At 33.0% G+C, this 20,625-nt stretch overlaps 2 protein-coding genes and 1 long non-coding RNA gene across 3 annotated transcripts; 1 reads left to right on the forward strand and 2 right to left on the reverse strand.

The window, feature by feature from the left end:
- Positions 1-440: 440 nt before the first annotated feature.
- Positions 441-6,075, reverse strand: LOC133854479 (uncharacterized). Its single transcript, XM_062290704.1, has 12 exons — positions 5,810-6,075; positions 5,442-5,710; positions 4,651-4,724; positions 4,446-4,540; positions 3,440-3,537; positions 3,165-3,248; positions 2,894-2,974; positions 2,668-2,754; positions 2,444-2,539; positions 1,737-1,819; positions 1,249-1,337; positions 441-1,097 (listed from the first exon to the last, which is right to left on the reverse strand). The coding sequence occupies exons 1-12, from the start codon at positions 5,940-5,942 to the stop codon at positions 724-726; spliced, it is 1,563 nt and encodes a 520-aa protein (XP_062146688.1). The 5' UTR covers positions 5,943-6,075; the 3' UTR covers positions 441-723.
- A 1,992-nt stretch (positions 6,076-8,067) lies between these two features.
- Positions 8,068-12,188, reverse strand: LOC133855034 (short-chain dehydrogenase TIC 32 B, chloroplastic). The gene is made up of 8 exons (XM_062291330.1): positions 12,054-12,188; positions 11,699-11,930; positions 11,442-11,521; positions 11,184-11,340; positions 10,940-11,021; positions 10,706-10,793; positions 9,719-9,765; positions 8,068-9,598 (listed from the first exon to the last, which is right to left on the reverse strand). Exons 1-8 carry the CDS (start codon positions 12,175-12,177, stop codon positions 9,371-9,373), a joined length of 1,038 nt encoding a protein of 345 aa, XP_062147314.1. The 5' UTR covers positions 12,178-12,188; the 3' UTR covers positions 8,068-9,370.
- On the forward strand, positions 12,059-12,476 carry LOC133855035 (uncharacterized). The gene is made up of 2 exons (XR_009896917.1): positions 12,059-12,200; positions 12,235-12,476. It is a non-coding gene; the product is annotated as an uncharacterized LOC133855035 (long non-coding RNA).
- The last annotated feature ends 8,149 nt before the right edge of the window (positions 12,477-20,625 follow it).

The following is a 20,625-nucleotide window of genomic DNA, read 5'->3' on the forward strand; positions in this document are numbered from 1 at the left end:
GTGTAGATTGGATTAATGAGGAAGCATGGATAATCCCAAAGTGTAACACACTCGGGTGAGGGATTTTGACTTATGAAGAGCAAGCCGGCCATTAGAGCACTAACAGCAGTTTTATATAGATTTTTTTTCAAAAACTTAAAAGAACCAAACTATTTTTTGATACCCTATTCAAATAAACTCCACAATAATTTATTTATTTATTTATTTATTTTTATCTTTATCTCAAACCATTTAAATATTCTTCAAATAAATTATAGAAAAAGGAGAGGAAAAATCTTCTCTTATCTAAGCAGATATTGAAGTGTAAAAATGGTGTAGAAAATGTAGAGGATGATGAGTAATGCTTCTTGCACACTTTGTACGCAAAGTGTGCAAGAAGCATTAAAATCTTTTTGGGATATGAAGTTCAAAATAAAGGAAATTTTCTGTAATTCAATAAAGCTACAATTTTTTGAACTGTTGTCTCTGCAATTTTTTTTAGTTTTGACTTCAATGTCTTCATTACAACTTAATTCAATTGCACAATGAACAATTGTAAGGTGTATGCCTTTCGTTTGATCCATCTAATGTAACAGTTCTCTCAATTACATTTTCTTTTTTCCTTTTCCCTTCTAAAGACCATATATATACAAAAAACAACTAAAAATGAAATGAAATTTTAACAAGAAATTTGGGTTTGCATATTTTTGTTAGTGATCATAGGGCCAAAAGCACTTCATAACTTCAAAAGGGCCACAGGTCACCCCAGAGAGATCTTCTGGCTTGACGATGTAATGTAGGATTCTTGCTTTGTGTGACGACTACATGCTCAAATGAACCCTCTGAGCCATCTCGTTCGGTTGATCGACAGATATCCATTGTAACTTGCCTGCCCCGTCGAATGGCTGGAAAGATAATCCTGCCCCAACCACCCCCAAGATCAGCAGAGGTTGTTTCTTCTTCTTCTTCTTCTTCTTCTTGTTCATCGTCTTCTTCTCCCTCCTCTTCACCATTCTTGTCAACAGCATCGGTTTCCATTACATCAGAATCATAGGTAGCTGGATCCACTTCTTCATATGGAATATCATCAGCTTCTTTTTGTAGCTTAACCAGGTCCTCTACCAAAGTCAAAAAGAAAACCATCACAAAGAAATTGAAATTCAGAAATTCCATGAACAAACTAGAATGCTGAGTGGGTATGCAAAGACATGTTTTGATTATGAAATTCCTGCAGAGCTTTTCATGGGAAATAGAGTGTTTCAAATGTACCATAGTCAATTTCAAGATCTTCTGGATTTCTTTTTGCACGCTGCTCTTTCAATGTCTCAAATTTCATGCCATCAAGAGGCCAAACTTCCCTGATCAAATTAAACAGTCACTTAAAATACTAATGGCTAGAAGGAGCTGCAGTGTGAGGTAAATTAAAAAAAATAAAACAAAAAAATAAAATAAAAAATAAAAAAGGTCAAATAATTTCGGTGTCAGATTTCTGCAGGTGGGTAGATATACCCATCAAAGGGATCAACAGAAAGAACCTGTGATAAAAAATCACTTAAGTTATTCACAATTAAAGATGTTATAAAATTTTCTTTCATTCTGAGTAAAGTTGTCAAAAATCATCAAACAAATGCTTTGATAAATGTGTTATAAAATATACATGCTCTTGTATTGTTATTGTTGAATTGAACTGCTGATGTCCAAGAAGTATAATCTATAAACAACCCTATCTCTTCAAAGGCAGCACTTTATATACTCACCTTGGTCTCTGTCCTCGTCTGATAACAACGAAACTGAATTTCTCATCCTCAAAGCCACGTAAAGCGGGCTCGCCTTTTGAACGCTGCAAAAATTCATTGATAAGAGAGAAGGTAATATTGATGACACATTAATTGCATTAATCCTTTCTATTTCCCTATTTTTTTTTAAAAAAATAAAAGTATTGCTTCCAAGAACAAGAAGAACCAGGGGGAAAAAAGAAGAAGAAGAAGAAGAAAGTATAAAATTGAAAATAAGAAGAGAACAATAGTTGGTAAATTTCCCAAAAAAAAAAAAAAATCACGTCACTAGGGAAGCAACCAGCAATGGAATAGGACTAGCATTGACACTCATGATTTTATACGCATAAAAGATGTAATAGATTGGCCCACTTATGAATAATAAACCCTAAGCCAAGGAACAGAGGAGCAAGCCCGTAGGTTGCTCAAAGTTCTTATCTACATTATTTTAAATGAGTAAGCACTCAGATTTGGCATGCTATGGCACATAGAAACATAATAGCCTAGGACCTTGCAGAAGAAAAAGTGGAAACTTGAACAATTTTCCAGTACAAAAACTTGGAAAACTGACTGAATTTGACGCTTGAAAACATGCCAGACTTCAACATCTGCAGTCAAATCCGCATAAAATGGCAGCCACATAAATATTTAAGTAGCAAAGAGTGTAGGATAAGGACAGAGGGAGGAACCTTGTATGAACGTTGTGATGATGTCCTCTCCAAACGCTGGACAAAATGACAGTATTTGCTAGTTTTTGCCAACGGACATGGCCCATCATGAGGACACTGCATCAACAGGACTACATGAGAGAGAGAGAGAGAGAGAAGAAAAGAATAGAATAGGTGGAGAATATGGAAAACCTATTAATTCTGGGAAGAAAAAAGAGGGGACAGGTTAGAAAATTGTTACTCACAGGAGCAACTATGAATGCACCACTTTTTTGAGTCACCACCAAGTCCTTTGAAGCTGTATTATTTGCAGCTTTAGATTTACGGCATTTCTAAGAAGTCATGAATATGGCACTATACATGAGCAGCGGTTAAAAGAAGCACAAAGTAGTAAATCAGAAACACAAGAGTCCCTGCAACAAATATTTGAATAGGCAACTAAAATATTGTCCTGAAGAATAATCATCTTACCCTTTTCTCTGTCCATAATATATGAGATCGCATTTGAGATATGATATTAGATCCATGCGGTGTTCCGGGTTCCACCAAAACCTACCCCACATTTGGATTCCACCAAAAAAATAAAAATAAAAATCAATGGAGAAAACTTGCATCAAGTTCTGAGAAGTTTGAAACTAAAAAATAAATCAAAACAATTATCAATAATGTAACATCATCAAAATCTCTATGCAATGCATACATGTAATGAGACATGAAACATTCCATAAGCCAGGAATCATACCAGAACATCCCGTGTAAGATCCCAAAGTTGGCGTACTATAGTAATTCTGTCCTTCAGTGATGGTATCTCTCCAAGGACATAAGACTTCACCCCAGAGCAACAAACATTTGGCCATCAATCAGTACCAGGAGAAGGCCAAATATGATGAAAGCTTCCTTAAGTGCAGTGGTTTAAAGAACCATTTTTTGAATAAAAATATGCTACTTCATATATTGATACCAATACAGATAACTCGGAAAATTTACTAGGAAGAAATCTAGAAGAATACAACTTACAGCGATTACAAGGTCATGTCCTCTCTCTGACTTATTGATGCTTTTATTAAGTGCTTGAATGCTATCATAACTATGAATAAGTGGCAAGTTCTTCAGACCTAAAGCAATTGTAACATATAAATCTCAGGATTTGCCTTCTTTATCACATGTATTTGCAAGGGAGGAAGGGAGGGGAGGCATATGCACATAAAGAAACCTAGTAATAACGAAAACATACATAAAATTTCTTAGGAACAATGTCAACGAGGCAAAATAATTTTTGAAGGCACACAATGATAGCATGTCAAATGAAATCTAAATCATGCCCAAAAATAAAAATAACATGTTAATCATAAGTCTATCCTCTCCACTTCTTGATAGGACTGCTTGAGCATATATCTGCAGCCATAACCTGTGTTTTTAATTTTATAAGGAAGCATTAATGGAAGTATATTAGAATAATGGTAAATCAATGGCAATATAAGCTAGGCCATGTCATAACAACACTTCTAAAGAGTGTAGCGCTATCAGAAATTTTTTCTTGAATGACAATCCATCGATTCTAGTAGCATACTCTAGCTTCCCTTTTTTTTTTCTTTTTTTTTTTCAATATTAATATTTTGACATATTATAGTAGCAATATAAAAAGAGTGCACACTATGCACATGGCTAAATAAAGGTTCAACACAAATTAAGCTTGCTAAGCCTTTTAGAGCAATGCCTATAAGCACCAAAACACATACCTATTTCACATCATAATTAGCAATTTTATTGGCCTACACTAATTCATGACTACATAATGAATTATTATATTATATGTTATTACATGAATACTGGTTTTGCATGATTTCAAAATCCAACACTCCAAACCTACTTAGCACCCAACCCATATCAATACAATGGCCTGACAAGGAAGTACCCTCAAACAACAGCAATTCTTCTAAATTACCAACTGCTCTTTGAAATGTTAATCTTCTAATAATCTCAAAGAAATATCAACTATTTGAAAAGGAAAATTGCCAAGTACCTTGTATAAGGCTCCGGCCAGCACGTTGCATTGACTGGGATGGCTCTACTAAATTAACTTTCTCCATAGACTGTGGCCAGACTTCTTGCAGTGCCCTACAACATTTTATTCAAATTGTCAGAAAACTCAGATAGAAAGAGATAACAGTGAACCAACATGCAGTATACAGATAACCATATAGGGCGATAATTAATGAGCTTTTCACCAGAAAGCTGAACCCGTGCCAGCACCAAAATCCAACACTTTAGCTGGGGAGAAACCCGGTAGCCTTCTATGAACCTAGAAACCCAAAACACATAAATTATAACAGAAAGATAATTCAAATATTCCATCCCAAAAGCTTCATTTGCTTCCTGATCAATTATAACTCAAGAAAACTAAAACCTTCACCTACTAAAACTTAATTCACTCTATTTATGACTCTTCACTATTCACAAATGAAAGCAGGTCAAATTAGTGTCAAAATTGTCAAAATCCAGTATTTCCTTTTCATTCCACTATTTTCTCGGAAAACAAGCATAAAAGAAAATGAAGACCCACAATTTTCTGCACATACATGAAACACCTACCCAGTTAATCCTAACTCACCTCTATGACCTCTATGACTGATTTAAACTCAGCTCTTCACTATGCACAAAAAAAGAAAAAAAAAAATGCAGGTGAAGTGTCAAAATCCAATCTTCCCAGTTAAGCCTAATTCAACTCTAACTAAGTTAGACCCACAATTTTCCACTCATAAAACACACTCACCCAGGCCTAATTCAACTCGATAACTCAGATAAGCTCAGATCTGCACTATTCTCAAACAAAAAAAAGTACCTAAAATAAGTGTCAATATCCAATCTTTCCGTTTTCAACTCACCATTTTCTCAACAACCAAACAGAAAAACCCAAGACCCACAATTTTCCCCACAGGCACAAAACACCCACCACGCATTTCACAAAATTCCAATTCTTTTACTCTGTACCATACCAAACTATAACTACACTACATACCTCCTTGAGAACTCGGTGACACGCGGAGAACACGGCGGGCATTCTAGACGCTACATAGGCGATGGTCTCGTCACCCGTGTACTTGAATCCAATGTCGCCGTAGAAGCTCCTGATCTTCCATCGCTGCCTCGACTGCTCCGCCGACTTCAAAGGGTCCTCCACCAGCTCCCTCGACGTCGTAGTCACGAGCTGCGAGTTCACGTCCTTGATCGCGCTCAGCGTCTCCGATAGCCTCAGCACCTTCCTCTTCACGTGCGGCTCCTCCTGCTCTGCAAAACCCAAAAGCCAATACTTGTTGCAGATCAGTATATACTACTTATACGTATGCGTATGCGTATGCGTATTCGTAGGTGTATGTGTCTGTGTACCTCGTAGGTACTTCTTGATGGCGCGGCGGAGGCGTACGGGGACAGTGATGCAGCGCTGGGACTGTTTGGCGGCGGAGCGGAGGGTTTCTGGGGTGAATATTTTCTGGGAGGTTTCGGGTATAAGGCTCGCCATTTTTGAGGTTACGTGATGAAGAGAGCTTGTTTTCTTCTTCTGGGTGATTTTGTTGGGGGAAGAGTTTAGGGTTTTAGGGGTTTTGGCCCTTTTGGGCTGGGAAATGGGTTGCTAGATAGAAAATTGGAGAGAAGCCAATGGTTTGAATGATAAATGTTACACATATAATAATGACTAAATATTTAAGTCATTTGGGTATAGGATTTTAAAACTTGTGATTCGAGAAAGTGATTTTTAAAAACGCAGTTAGGTGTTTGGTAAAATCGTAGATTGGCCTTTAAAATTTCATATTAGCCTTTTAAAATTTTGTGTTTTCAAAAAAGTACCACATTGCATGCGATTTGAAAATTAGTTTTATGTGTTTTCAAATCGCAATTTTTTAAAAATTGCAACTCTTAAACAGTTCATTTTTTGTGATTTAATTTAAAAACGCACTTTTTGTCTACGAAATCACTGTCTCAAACGCACCCTTAGTTAAATAAAACTTTTTTTTTTTTTTTTTTAATTTTAACTACCTAATTTTTCAAAGTATCAACATTCGATTTACATTTTATCCATTCACGCTAGAAGGAAAAATGACTCATAATAGTCAAGCTTGACTGTTATAAACCATTTAACTACTTACTTAAAATTGATAAATGCATAAAGCGATTGCGGTTGTAGTTAAGAGAAAATAAGTGTGACCGCTTGTACATAGAGATCAACCATGTACTTGGTTGAAAATAATTGCACCGTTGGTCCATGTGGTATACCATAATTATTTTTCACTCCTTATGGTTTAAAAAGTTCATGGGAGGTCCTCGTGATATGCAATAATTACAAATCGATCCCTGGCGTCAAATTTTGTTAAAATTTTTAACAGATTCCATCAAATGCCACGTCAGCGACACGTGTCGCCAGTAAGATGGCGACACGTGTCCACCATAATAAAAAAATAAAAATTTATTAAAAAAAATAAAAATACTTATTTTTAAAAAAAAAATTCAAAAAAAACAAAAACAAAAACAAAAAAAGCTAAAGGGGCCGGCCACCCCCTGTCGCTTGGGGGTGGCCACGCGCCACCCCTGCGGCCACTGGGGGTGGCTGCGCCGCCGCCACCCCCAATGGCTAGGGGTGGCCGGCTCCTTCAGCTTCTTTTTTTTTTTTTGAATTTTTTTGAATTTTTTTTTTTAAAAGAATAAGTATTTTTATTACGGTGGACACGTGCTGCCATCTTATTGGCGACACGTGTCGCTAACGTGGCATTTGATGGAATCTGTTAAAAATTTTAACAGAATTTGACGCCAGGGATCGATTTGTAATTATTGTATATTACGAAGACCTCCCATGAACTTTTTAAACCATAGGGAGTAAAAAATAATTATGGTATAACACAGGGACCAACGGTGCAATTATCCCTTTTTGTTTTGTATCTTTTGTTTTCTCTTCTTAAAACAAAAATATTAACAAACAAGTTAAAGACACAAAACATACTTAAAAATATAAAAAACTGTTTTTACTTTTACGTCACATTAAAATACTTTTAAAACAAAAAGAAAAAACATCCCTAAAAATACACTAACAAATAGAGCCGTAGGATTTGTTTGGAAACGATACAGGGCCGAACAATGGGGCCAGTCAGTCTGGGAGTGGCCAAGCCACCCTCATGGTCCATGGGGTGTTTTGGCCACCCTCATAGGGCCAAAGAACTCCCTTCTATTTTTATTTTTTTTAATGCTTTTTTTTTTTTAAGTTTTATTATTTTTAAAGCTTTTTATTTTTGGTTTTTTTAATACATATGATACGCGTCAACACTTTAGAGGTGTTGACTGAACTACTATTAATTTTTGGAAGATAATTTAGATGAATATATCATCTCTGTCTGTAGCCAAAACCAAGATGCCATCTACGATATAAAATGAATTACATAGGGCAAAAAATAAAAGAGTTAAACAACAAGGAGCAAAAACGTATTTAACCCTAACTTTTATTACAAATCCTTAACAAACTGACATGACCGTTAATACAGTAATTACCACATCAACCATTCAACAATTCAATATACTTATCAAATCTTGTTGCTTAATTTTTTTCTCCATAAATATATTGTTACACGAATTTGTAAGAAAATTTAGGGAAAGAATGCTGATAGAAATACAACAACTTTTATTACAAATATTTTACAATAACATGATAACCCAAATAAAAGGGGCAATAAGTGTACAACCAATGTTCATGGCCAAGGAAAACGGGAAGCAAATTACTGCTTTAGGCCTTGCTTTTTGTTTTCAACTACAATATTTTCCTTAAAAAGTGTATATTTTCCGCTATTTGTTTGCAACCCTAAAAAGTGGCTCGAAAAACATTTTTTTTCGGTGTTTGGCTTGCATGGTAAAAAATTGCTAAATATCTTTTTGTATTTTCATTTAATCTAAAAAGCTACAAGAAAGAGAGAGAGACCACAAAGAGAAACTACAGAAGAAGAGAGTATTTGAGAATAAAAGGTCTTTGAGAGTGTGAGCGAGACTTGGTGCAATTGATTATCCATATTATAAGGAAGCTCTTGTGAAGTCTATCTTTCTAGGTACGAGTTCGAGCAAAACTTAAAAAATTCAAAGAAAAAAAAAACAAAAAAAAAGCTTTTTAAAAAAAATATTTTACACCGAAATAAACCGGCGATAATTCTAATTCCAATAAAAAAAAAAATTAAATTGAATATAATAAAATTTGTGATGATATCAATGTATCACGCAGGAGAGGTTTACATCAAAGGCCCTTGATTTTCCTTGAACGCGTGCCTCTTTCTCACCCCCACCAATCCACCATGTTAGTAGGGCCCCATACCAACACCACCAAAGATACTCTTCAAAAAATCAACCACCACATGGTACTAACCGACCCCATGTTCTTATTTTTATTTTTTCTTTTTTATTTTCTTTTTCTTTTTTAATTGCCCACTTATACTTTTTTTTTTTTTTTACTAATATATTTGCTCTAAAGAAACCATTGTCCATGTCTCCTATTTATGTGTTATTGGTACAAACTTAGGGTTCCCAAGCACTTTCCTTTCCAATCAAAACCCCATTAACATAACTTTAATCCCATAATTATAATCATTGTATATATCATTATAGCAATCTAGTCTCACACCATCATATTCTAACCCAAACTCGTTTTAAAAACCTAACAAGTTGTTTTACATATACCAACTAAGAAGTAAGAAGTCGGATTAAGATTCCGAGAATTTCTTGAAATTCGGACAAAAAGTGAGAGGAGGAGATACGAGTTCGGAGTGCCCGGATCCTCATCCTAGCTAAGAAGACCATATATCTTACATACACATGATCGATCTAGTTATATATACTATAGTACTTGAAGTGGTATAGAACGTACGTATTTCTTATGATTTAGTGTCTATTTTCTTTTATCTGTCTCTTCTTTCTCGTTTCTTAATATTCATCTACTTTATCTTTTTTAAAAACTAAGGTGGTGAGCGGATCAAAAACTGCTTTTGGGTCCCCTGAAACCATGATTTCAGAAGCGGACCATAACCGTGCAGCTTCGGCTAAGTTGGATCCCAATTTCGACGGCGAAGCTTCGTTGCAATCTAAAAAGAACTTTCCGGACACATTTAACAGTCTCGGATGAGTCGCGACATAACAAGTGGTAGCAGCAGCCTGTAGATAACATCGCATTCCACTCATTATATTTATTATATATATGGTTTTCACAGACATCATAGGTAAAGAAATGAAAACATGAAATCTTATTACATGTCCAAACTAGCTTAGACATACCTGAGGAATTGTCTTCACGAGCTTAGAAGCAAAGAAGAAAGCCAAATCTGCATATTAAAAAAAAATGAAATAAAATTAAAAACTCATAATCAAAACTTAAATAAGAGGTCGCACACTAGTGTCCGCTCAAATGGTTGACTCATTTGGTTAATACAACGAGATTGATTGTTCGAGTCATCCCACAATTGATATACGTACGGTTCTTGTGGAGTTCCACGTCTTTACCAAAATAAATAAATAAATAAGATGACTCATGCTAAAAGGCCAAGTTTCATCTGATATGAGAGTAAATTCTTTTAATTCGGTCTATTTTAATTCTCATGCATATTTTATGTGATTGGAGCATGTATTTTTAATTCTCACGTACATTTTTAATAGAAAAACTTTGTCCATGATGAAAAGAAAATCATGGATAGTTTTGTTTGATAACATTTTTTCCTTTTTCACTTTTATTTGTTTCTTTTCACAAAAAAAAAAAAAACATTAATAAATAATCCAAAACACACAAAAATTAATGAAAAAAAGAAAGAAAGACAAATCTACATATAAAAAAACTCAAAACTTAAATAAGAGGAATCATGCTAAAGGATAAAGTTTCATCTAACTTGGGGTGGGGTAAATTTTTCTAATTCAGTCTATTTTAACTAGATCCAAAAATTGTATATTATACGGGATGAACCCCTCTAAATTTAATTTCTACACCTTAAAAGTTTTTTTTTTTTTTTTTTGCCCGCCTAAAAGACTAAAAGTTTAGTTTCGTCCCCAAATTCTATCTAGTCTATTAAACTAACATCTTTCCTTATAATTTTTTTTAACCCAATCTATCAAACTAATTAACATCAATCTTTATAACATATATAGCATCTAATTCTTACCTGTATTTTTTTTTTTTTTTAATTCTCACAACACTTTTAATAAAAAAGAAAAAAGAAAAAAAGAAAAGAAAAACAAGAAATTGGGTAATAAAGTGGATGAGTTATCTTCAACCTGTGGCTAGGCCTTCACGTTCTCTAGTGAGTCTGGTTCTCACGATTCCAGGATGAACACAATTCACTGTCACGTTGGCCTCCATTTCCTGCAAGTTATTATATTAAAAAAAGAAGAAAAAAAAGATTCAGCAAACGACCCGACAATTGATCAACAAAGAAAAGAACAAAATTTCACTTTCTTTTTTCTTTTGTCTTTAACGATCATTACTCAAGTAACCACCATCCATGATACCTTCAGTCTCCGAGCAAGCTCCTTGGCGTGCAGAACGTTGGCGAGCTTCGAAAGCGCATAAGCACGTGTTGGATCGTAATGGCTGAAGAGACCAAGACAAATTTCAAAGAAAAAGTCAAAAGCCGTATATATATATATATATATAATTTTATACATATATATAGTTACTGTGTTCCATTTTGGGACTTTCAGTCTGATTATTTCAGTTCCCGATATGTCATCAATTTTTTCCAGTCTTATTCACCTTTTGTTTCGGGTTATAAGACCGAGATATCGGATTGTGTCACCGGAAAACCAGCCGTGAATGCCCGACGACACGTTCACTATTCGGCCTTGGATGCTGGTGTTCCTCGCCGTTTCAATCATCCTGTTCAGCAACAGCTTCGTCAACAGAAAATGGCCTGCAAAATTCATGAAAAAAAGTATAATTTTAAACTCGAATTCATTAACAAAAACAATGATTATTTTTTTTTTAATTATTATATTTTTTTTAATAGCTTACCTAAATGATTAGTAGCAAAGGATATTTCGATTCCGTCTTCGGAAATTGCATGCTCATGTGCAAACTTGCCGGCGTTGTTTCTGCGATCACAAAACTGAATTATAGTACCACCTTACCCAGTTCAATATCGATCACTTACAGGTGTGTTTGGTTGCCGAGAAACTGTTTCCTTTGTTTTCTCGGGAAGCAAATTAACAATATACAAAGAAAAGAAAATTAAGAAAAAGAACGAAAATGGACTTCTGGGGTGTACTTACATGAGGAGATTGAGAGGCAATCCGAGGGACTCGAACTCGGAAACGAAGTTTCGGACGGAGCCGAGAGAGCTAAGATCGAGCGGCATGACGACGATCTCGGAGTCGGGAAACTCGGCCACGATACGTGCCTTGGTGTCCTCCGCAGCCTTGATGCTCCGAGCCGGGAGGACCAGCCTCGCCCCTCGCATGGCCAAGACCCGAGCCGTCTCCGCCCCGATCCCCGACGTAGCGCCTGATAATCAAACCCAAAAAAAAAAAAAAAAAAAAAAAATTTATATAAATCATCGCTTATTCTGTAAAAAGGAATGAATTTAAGTAGTCGTGATGATCATTCGACATAGTACTGTGTCATTACCTGTGATGATGGCGGTTACGGAGCGCAGATCGGGGCAGCTTTCCGTAACTTCCTCGGCGGTGGACTTAGAGCCGTAGCCGCTGGGGCCGACCGCTCCGATGAGGTACTTCACGGTCTCAAGCATCTTTCTGGTTTGGCCGGAAAAAAGTACTACGTGTTGGGCTTGTTCTGGAGTCTCCAGTAATAGAGTATGTCAGCCTACGCCGCTTTGCATTTACTCTGTTCCTCTGTCTGTGTGCTTTTAAGAGAGAGAGAGAGAGAGAGAGAGAGATTAATGGAGTAATTAAGATTAGAGAGATAAGAGAATTAGGGAAGAAGGGTTTGGATGACTGGTTTAAGAGCCAGCCAACGGGAAAGATTTTAAGAAAGGAGATTTTTGTGGGGTTTTATAATAATAATGTTGATGGGTGGGAGATTAATCAATCGGTGATTGATTGGGATGAGAGAAAATTGGTGCATGATTGGGTTTATTCTTGTTTATTAGTGGGTCTAATCCAAGGTTTAATTAATCCAAAGGGTTTACTGTTTAAGGAAAACGAGGATTAATTGGATTAATTACTTTCTTCTCCATTTTCAACAGTTCGAAAATGACTGGACGTCATGAAAAGTAGGGGCGTAACCATGGCTGCTGGAAACGACCTAAATTTAACAGCATTTACTATAAATAATGCGATAATATATTTATTACGTGTCAACAAATATATTATTAGATTTGTAAAATCTAATCTAAAAATAAAATGACTCGTCTTTACTTCACTTGAAAGTCGGTGATTTTTTAAACAAACACACTTGAGAGTGTTATGCGCATGTTTTTAATAACACGAGACGTGAAAAGTGGTGTGACTTTTAAAATTATCATTAAATTTGGAGATAAACTTTTAAAGGCCACGTCCCTTTTGAGAAGATAAGAAAAGAATAAGAGTCTTGTATATAACATTACTCAATTCTAAATTAGAAGGAATCAGAATAGTCTTGACTATTGTTTTTTCTTTCGATTTAAGGTTTTGTTTAAAAATTATGAATATTAATTATTCAATAAATAAAGAGTGATGCTAAATACTATACGGTTTATACTCTTGACCCATTAAGCTAATGCATAAGAAAAATAATTCTTTTAGATAAGTTTTACCCATTGAAGAGACACATTTAATGTTATTTTTGAATTTAGAGGATCTCTTACAACATTTGCTTATATCACATGTCATAATTCTTCGTATTGTATTTTCCTTATTCGCTATGTATTAATTTATCAAATTATATTTTTTATTTTATTTTTGTATTGTACATCATACTAACAATGCAATATTATTCAAGTTAATATAATAAATATAGACATTATTATCTTGGACATAAACCTTTAGAGCCTGTTGAGAATAATCCTATTCTAAGTCAAATTAGTGTAGTAGTCCCAATCCGGGTACAATAAGGACTCTTTAAAGAATTTGATCAACAGTCCAACTCCCAATTGAATGGGATAAGACTCTCATACCAAATCAATAAGAACATGAATTCTAATTTAGGTTTAATTCTACATTTTTACTTATAAATAGGAACACACTCAAAATATAAACAAAAGACTGATTATTTTATTCATTGAACATATTTTTCTCCCAAAAGTTAATTTATGGGCATTGGAGCGAGATCTCCAAACGAGTCTCTAAAAACATCAAAGAACGTGCAATAACATAGCCAAATCAACTTAAATTGTTATGTTATTCACCCTATATTTCTTCTTCAAATACTCTTTTGCATTATTTTTAAATAACATTATGTAAATTGATATAATAAAATAAAATTTTGACAGTAAAATAATTAATTATTCCTTATTTCAGTTAAAATAAACAAAATCCTGATCTAGAGGCAAAGGATGATCGGGCAAGCGTGTGACCCTTGTTGGTTGGTTGGAGTCTTGGAGACGAGTCGGCGATTAATTAAGTTAATTAAATGAATAATCTACGGCACGAGTATCGAGTAATAAAAGAGATGTAAAAGAATTGTCAAAGGGGAATCGCACGTGAGGGCTTCAAAGTGTTTGAGATCGGTCAATTCTACGGCCTCGAATCTGGCATTTCCTGGGGATGAAAAGAGTTACTGGTCAATCATTCTGGTTCGAAGTTCGAAACCCTCCAACAACTATTATAAGGTATAATAATATTTTCTTTTCAGAGTAAAAAGGGGCATTAATATAACAAAATTGATTTCAATCTTAATATCTTATAAACTTTAGCTTTTAATCTCTCAAATAATTGACTTTAAATAATATCACGTTATAAATATTAAATGTTAGAATTTAATGTTATTGTATTTAACAGTGTAAATGATATCATGGGATAAATATTTTAGCATTTTATTCAAAATGATTAAATTATGTGATATTATTTACATTGTAACAATATTAAATCTTGAACATAAATTAATATGTGTGGTTTATGAAAATTATATTTGATATATATATATGTATATACTATCAAGATTTGATATAGTATATATATATATAGCTTATGTGAACCTTATTTAAAGATTTTAGGTATTAATAAGCTATACTATCAAGATTCCTTATAATGTTTAGGCTGAGTAGATTTCTTCAAATCTAAATCATTATTTTTGAATTAAATGTGGGAATTGGGAAATATCAAAATTTACTGTTTTATTATTTACCACAGTTATCACTTACTATGATAAATAGTGGGATGATAAATATTGATATGGTAAAATTTTCTCTATTTTTTTTTTTTTAATTTTAAAACAATAGCTTAGATTTCAAAAAATTTACTCCATAAAATTCCCTAAAAATTCTTAGAAATCCAAATCCAATCTCTACACCTCTTTTGTAAAATTGTAATTGCTGTTATTTTATTATTATTATTTTTGTTATTTTTTTTGGTTGCTGTAGAATACTTGACTAAATGAATAATGGGTCCTTTATGTTTTAGCATAGCCAAGACATGTGGAGTGATGTTTTTTTTGGTTAAAATTTGTGGGGTGCAAATTTGTCTGGTAAGAAAAAGATGTTTCTCTCTTTTTAGGGCAGCATGGAAATTGATGCTCAAGTTCAAAAATCTAAAGTTATCATCTGTCCAAGCTAATATGTGTGGTCTTGATTAAATTAGACCATGAAATCCAAAAAAATATGACTTTGAAAATTGTTTTCTTTTTTGGTAACATAAAATTGTTGGTTTCAGTCCTTTGCTTATATATTTACATGATGTAAATACCTTAAAAAAAAAAAAAATTACATGTGTAAATAGCTAATGAATAACATGAGATAGAGATATATATATATTTTTTTTTTTTTTGAAAAAAAATATTACTCTTCATACCAAAATATATCAATTCATAATCGCATTATGCTAATGTGGTATGAGTTAATATGTCAGCATATTGTGATTGTGGTGTAATGTGAACTGCTCAACAAATTTCTCCTACCCACATCAAACTCTCACCCACATTTTAATGCATGCTTGTTGGGACATCCGCAAACCTTTGAAGTGGGTTCGAAGAAAAATTCTCAACTCGGTCTACTAAATGTGTTTTTAGAGCACGCGAGAATCACGTATACTCTTAAAACACATGTCAATTTATTAGACTGAAGTTTTAGATAAAAAGTTCATGTAACTCGACAAACAGAAATGATTTAATTTGCTAAGGGAGAACTTCACTTATAACTCCTGAACTTTCACTCATTTTGAAATAAGGTATCTAAAATTTAAAACATCTCAATTTAGGGTATCTATTTTTTTCAGAAAATTTAAATTTCAATCATATGTTAGAATTTTCTATTAAATCCTGTCAAAATTTTCAAAATACCCTTCATTTTTTTTGGAAAAAAAATTGCTAGAATTTAGGTATTGGTTAGAATTTAACGGAATTTACAAAAATACCTATACCTTAATCTTTGGAAATTTTGATAGGATTTAATGAAAAATTTTAACGAATGACTGAGATTGAAACGTTCTGAAAAATAGATACCCTAAATTGAAACGTTTTAAAGCTTAGATACTTTATTTCAAAATGGGTAAAAGTTCAAAGGTTATCAGCTTAGTGAATTATATTTACATTTGCTCGATCTAATTGTGCTTTTAGAGCATGCAAGAATCACATATACTCTTAAAACAAATGCCAATTTATTAGACTGAAGTTAGAGAAAATGGGAAGGATTTGTTAATATGATATTCATTTTTGATTAGTTGATTAACTGAAGTAAAGATGTTTTATATACTCTTAGAATCCTTGGAAAATCCAAATGAAACCCATGATAATTATAAATATGAAGTGAACCATAAAGATGATAATAAGCTTATAATTTAGGAAGAGAGAATAACATGATTAATTCCATAGAGCACATTGGTTGTCGTAATCTGTAATAGTTTGGGAAAAGGTGGGAATTAGGGTCATTATATATATTGTGAGCCAAAAGGTTTGAAATAAAGGCAAAAAAGAAGTCACAAAATTTCAGCTTTTTGGAGCACTTAGGGTGGCCCTGGTGACATCATATTCCTTCTTCCACAGCTTCATATTCTATTCCCTCTATTTGATCCGATTCTGTGATGGTTTCTCCACAACCCTACTTCTGCACTCTAATGAAGCAACAATAATAAATATTAAAGTAGAATTGTTAATTAACAATTACATTTAGGTTAGTTTGTGATAATTCCCTTAACTTCCGGTATATAATGCTTTGAATAATGCTGCTCGTATGTTTACTTATGGGTCTTAATTTTTTAGGTCCTAACGTAGTAGTGTCTGATATTGTCACATCAATTAATAAAAAAATTTCTTCGCAATTTTGGTGGTTGGCACCACTGACCACCATATCTAACATGTGACCATCCTCAATCAAATCTGGTGATTGTGACCACTAAATCTTTTTTGTTGGGGGCGGTGCGACCACTTACGGAGGTTCGATGGAGGTAACCAACTACCCCCTTACCACCAATGGGGTGGTTGGAGTGGTTGTCTCGTGTTCGGTCACTTCTCAGTAAATCGCTATTTTTTTTTTTTTTTTTTTTTTAACTAGCGTTTATTGTCATGTCAGCCATGTAAAATGTAGCTGTGACTAGCATTTTTCACAACGCGTTGTACGACACTGGTGAATGTTATACTTAAAGTAACTAACACTAAATAAATAACTGTAAACCCACCTCAGTAGCTGAAGTGAAGTTATGAATGGTAAATATAAGACTTTTGTTTAAAATATCTTTTTTAATGATGATGAATACTTCCAATGCAAAGCCAATTCATATATCCACTCTTGTCAAGTAAACAGTGCAAAGTGTTCCCTCCTCATGAATCGGGTAAAACTCTGATTATACCAGCGAGCGTGATTCCAAAGAATTGCTTTCACTAAAGGAAATTTAAACCTTAGACTTGATGAAGATACCACCAAGACCAAAGACCTTATTTGGGTGTTTTTTTTTTTTTTTTTTTTTTTTTTTTTTTTTTTTTTGTTTTGTGCAAGAATAATCCTGAAAACTACACTTTTAAATTTTATCTTACCATTATTCCAACATGCTGACATGGTAGTGCCCATAAATTTTTGAAATTTTCTTTTCTTTTTAACAACAACTGATTCAAAGATTAATTGCACTGTCACGTTAACAAAATAAGATAGCGGTAAATAAACTTGTGATTTTCAGCATTCCTCTTCTCACACTAGCTATCACAATATTGTAGTAATCAAATCTTGGATTAGTTAAGATTAAGTCTCTCTAATGAATCCAAAGTAGAATCTGCATGCATGCCACGAAGTTTCTTTTTTTAAGCAGCACATGGGAAAGACATGGACCTAAAACCTTCAGATTCCGCCAGGCAAGAAGCTGAGGAAGTACATGAATCGAGCTGATCATCAGATCCTAACCCTGCAATCCCAGTTCATCATCTCTCACCCACCTCCTACCCAACAAAAAAAAAAAAAAAAAAAAAAAAAAAAAAAAGAGCGAAAGAAAAAAAAAAAAAAAAAAATTTATAATTCTTGATTTTTCATTATTTTTGGTAACTAGGGTATCTATCTTTAAAAAAAAATATCAATTTAGGGTATCAATCTTTCAAATTTTTTTTTTTTCAATTTCAATCATCTGTTAGAATATTTTTGTTAAATATTGTCAAAATTTTCAAAATATTCGTATTTTTTTTTAGAAAAAAAATTTCAATGATTTAGGTGTTGGTCAAAATTTAACGGAATTTGCAAAAATACTCATGCTTGAATCTTTGATTTTTTATTTTTAAAAAACACAGGTATTTTAAAAATTTTGATAAAATTTAATGTAAAGATTCTAACAGATGGTTGAAATTGAAAAAAAAAATTGAAAGATAGATACTCTACTAAATTGACACTTTTTAAAGATAGACACTTTAATTGTATAAATGATTAAAAAATATATATATTATTATTATTATTTTTTAAGAAAAAAAAGCTTTATGGCTTCTTTTAGTACTGTACTTTAAAGCTCATCTGTAATTTTCAGAAACCTTGGCCCTCCAAAATGGTGCCTTCTATTTTGTTGTTTAGCCAGCTTTCAGCAGAGGGAAGAAAAAGTGTTCTTATCCTTTTTTTCCCCACTGACACCTTCCCAGTCTTTTGTTTTCTCTTTTATCTGTCATTTGTTTATCTTCTTGCTTTGTTTCTATAAAGAAGCAAACCTTTACTCCTTTTTCATCATTATTTTCATTAAACAAAATGAAAAATATTTAAGGGAATGCAGTCTAAATTATTATTATTAAGTACCCAAATTCGAGCAACAGCTGACATGGATCATTAAAATCCTTTGTTTTTTTTTTCTTCTTTTCATTTGGCAAGTTGAAATTTCCTTAAGAAAATAAAGAAAAATACAAAAAGGAGTGGCTAGGAAGCCGCATTAAGAAATAAGGAGGACAATGTTAAATTATTATTTATTTCAAAAGTTTAAATTAATAGCAAGAAATTAATTTCATAATTTAATTTATATTTTAATATTTTAATATTTTTCTTCACGGGTGATGACAAATTCCTTATTAATAAATGAGGCTCAACATATATTTTTATAATAGATGATGATTTAACATATATAGTATCAAAGTAAAGATTCTTAGTTCAAATATTGTCTCTGTCATTTATCTCTCATTTCAATTAAATATTTCACGTATTGGGTCTCTCGCTTATTAAAGGGAAATTTGAGCATACGCGTGATGAAGAGTATTAAAATATTAATTAGATGATTAAAATTCATTACTTTTTATTAATGATTCGTTTGTTTCGACGTAAAATGTTTTCTGTCGAAAAATATTTTCAACGAAATTATTTTTCAAAAAAAATAATTTTCCTGAAAATATTTTTCGATATTTGGCTCGTATGAAAAAATACCGAGGCAAAAACGATCGGTGACAAGATTCAGGCGATGGTGGCCGGAATATGGCACAGTTGTCAGAATCTGACGACAATGGCCGGAATCTGGCTACTTGCTAGATTACAACGACATTAACTGGAATCCGGGTACCTTTGGCGACAAATTCGGACTACCAAACAAACTCTAATGGCTATCAATGGCGGATTTCCACAAACATGCGTGTGAGAATGAGACGTTTTAATTCATAAAATGATTTACGGTTTTAAAAACTGTAAATCATTTTTCAAAAATTATAAAGACTTTTTCAATTAAACTAAAAATGATTTTCAATATCCATCATTTTCAGTTATACAAAACACCAAAAAAAAAAAAAAAAAAAAAAAAATATGATGCCCAATGAGCTTCTTTGACTTGAGAACAAAAAAATGACTCTTTTGCTTCATTAAAAACTTCAATGTGCCATTGACACATGGCTCGGTAAAGTGAGACAAAGTGTGCGGGACATGAAGCATTTTCTGTACACCAAGAGTTTTCAAAGTAAAAATTTATAAGATTTTGGCTTTATGTTAGAATATATTCTACTAAAAACAATCATTATTAAATTATTCTACTAAAAACAATCATTATTAAATTATATAATATAGATATATAATATCAGAGGATCGTACCAAGAAAGGGACCTGTTTTTGATCCATATATACAAGCGTGTAACATGTGTTATGTGTATGTGTTGCCCCCAAGTGAAAAATTGCTTGAGCACAAACACTAGTTGGTACTTTTTAGAGTGGGTTTAGCTTTGTAATTTTGTAAATTAAACACACGATTTTGAAAAAAATTACGATTTTAAAACGCAAAAAAAATCTATGTTTATAAACTACAAGCAAGGGAGTTCAATTTTCAGAAAGAATAATAGTAGAAACTATATTTTTATTCAACAATGTTAATGTAGCAATCCCGACTAAGCCTTTGATTAGTTATGTCTTTTTACAATGATTGATCAAATGGCTTATTTAGACTGCCACATACGCTTTGTGGGATGGTTATAGGATAAAAGTGTAGTTTATATCATTCCTCTTTAAAAAACAAACGATTTTAAAGGTTGAATCATGATTTTATAACCAAATGCTTAACTGTGTTTTTTAATTTGATTTTTCATTAACTAAATTTTAAATCGCTATTTTTTCAAATCACAAAGCCTATTTAGGAATGCGTTAAAAAGCTTAAAAAATGCTTTTGGTATATAGAAAGTT

This window comes from Alnus glutinosa, chromosome 13 (assembly GCF_958979055.1).
Source record: "Alnus glutinosa chromosome 13, dhAlnGlut1.1, whole genome shotgun sequence".
In the NCBI taxonomy this organism is placed as follows: Eukaryota; Viridiplantae; Streptophyta; class Magnoliopsida; order Fagales; family Betulaceae; genus Alnus; species Alnus glutinosa.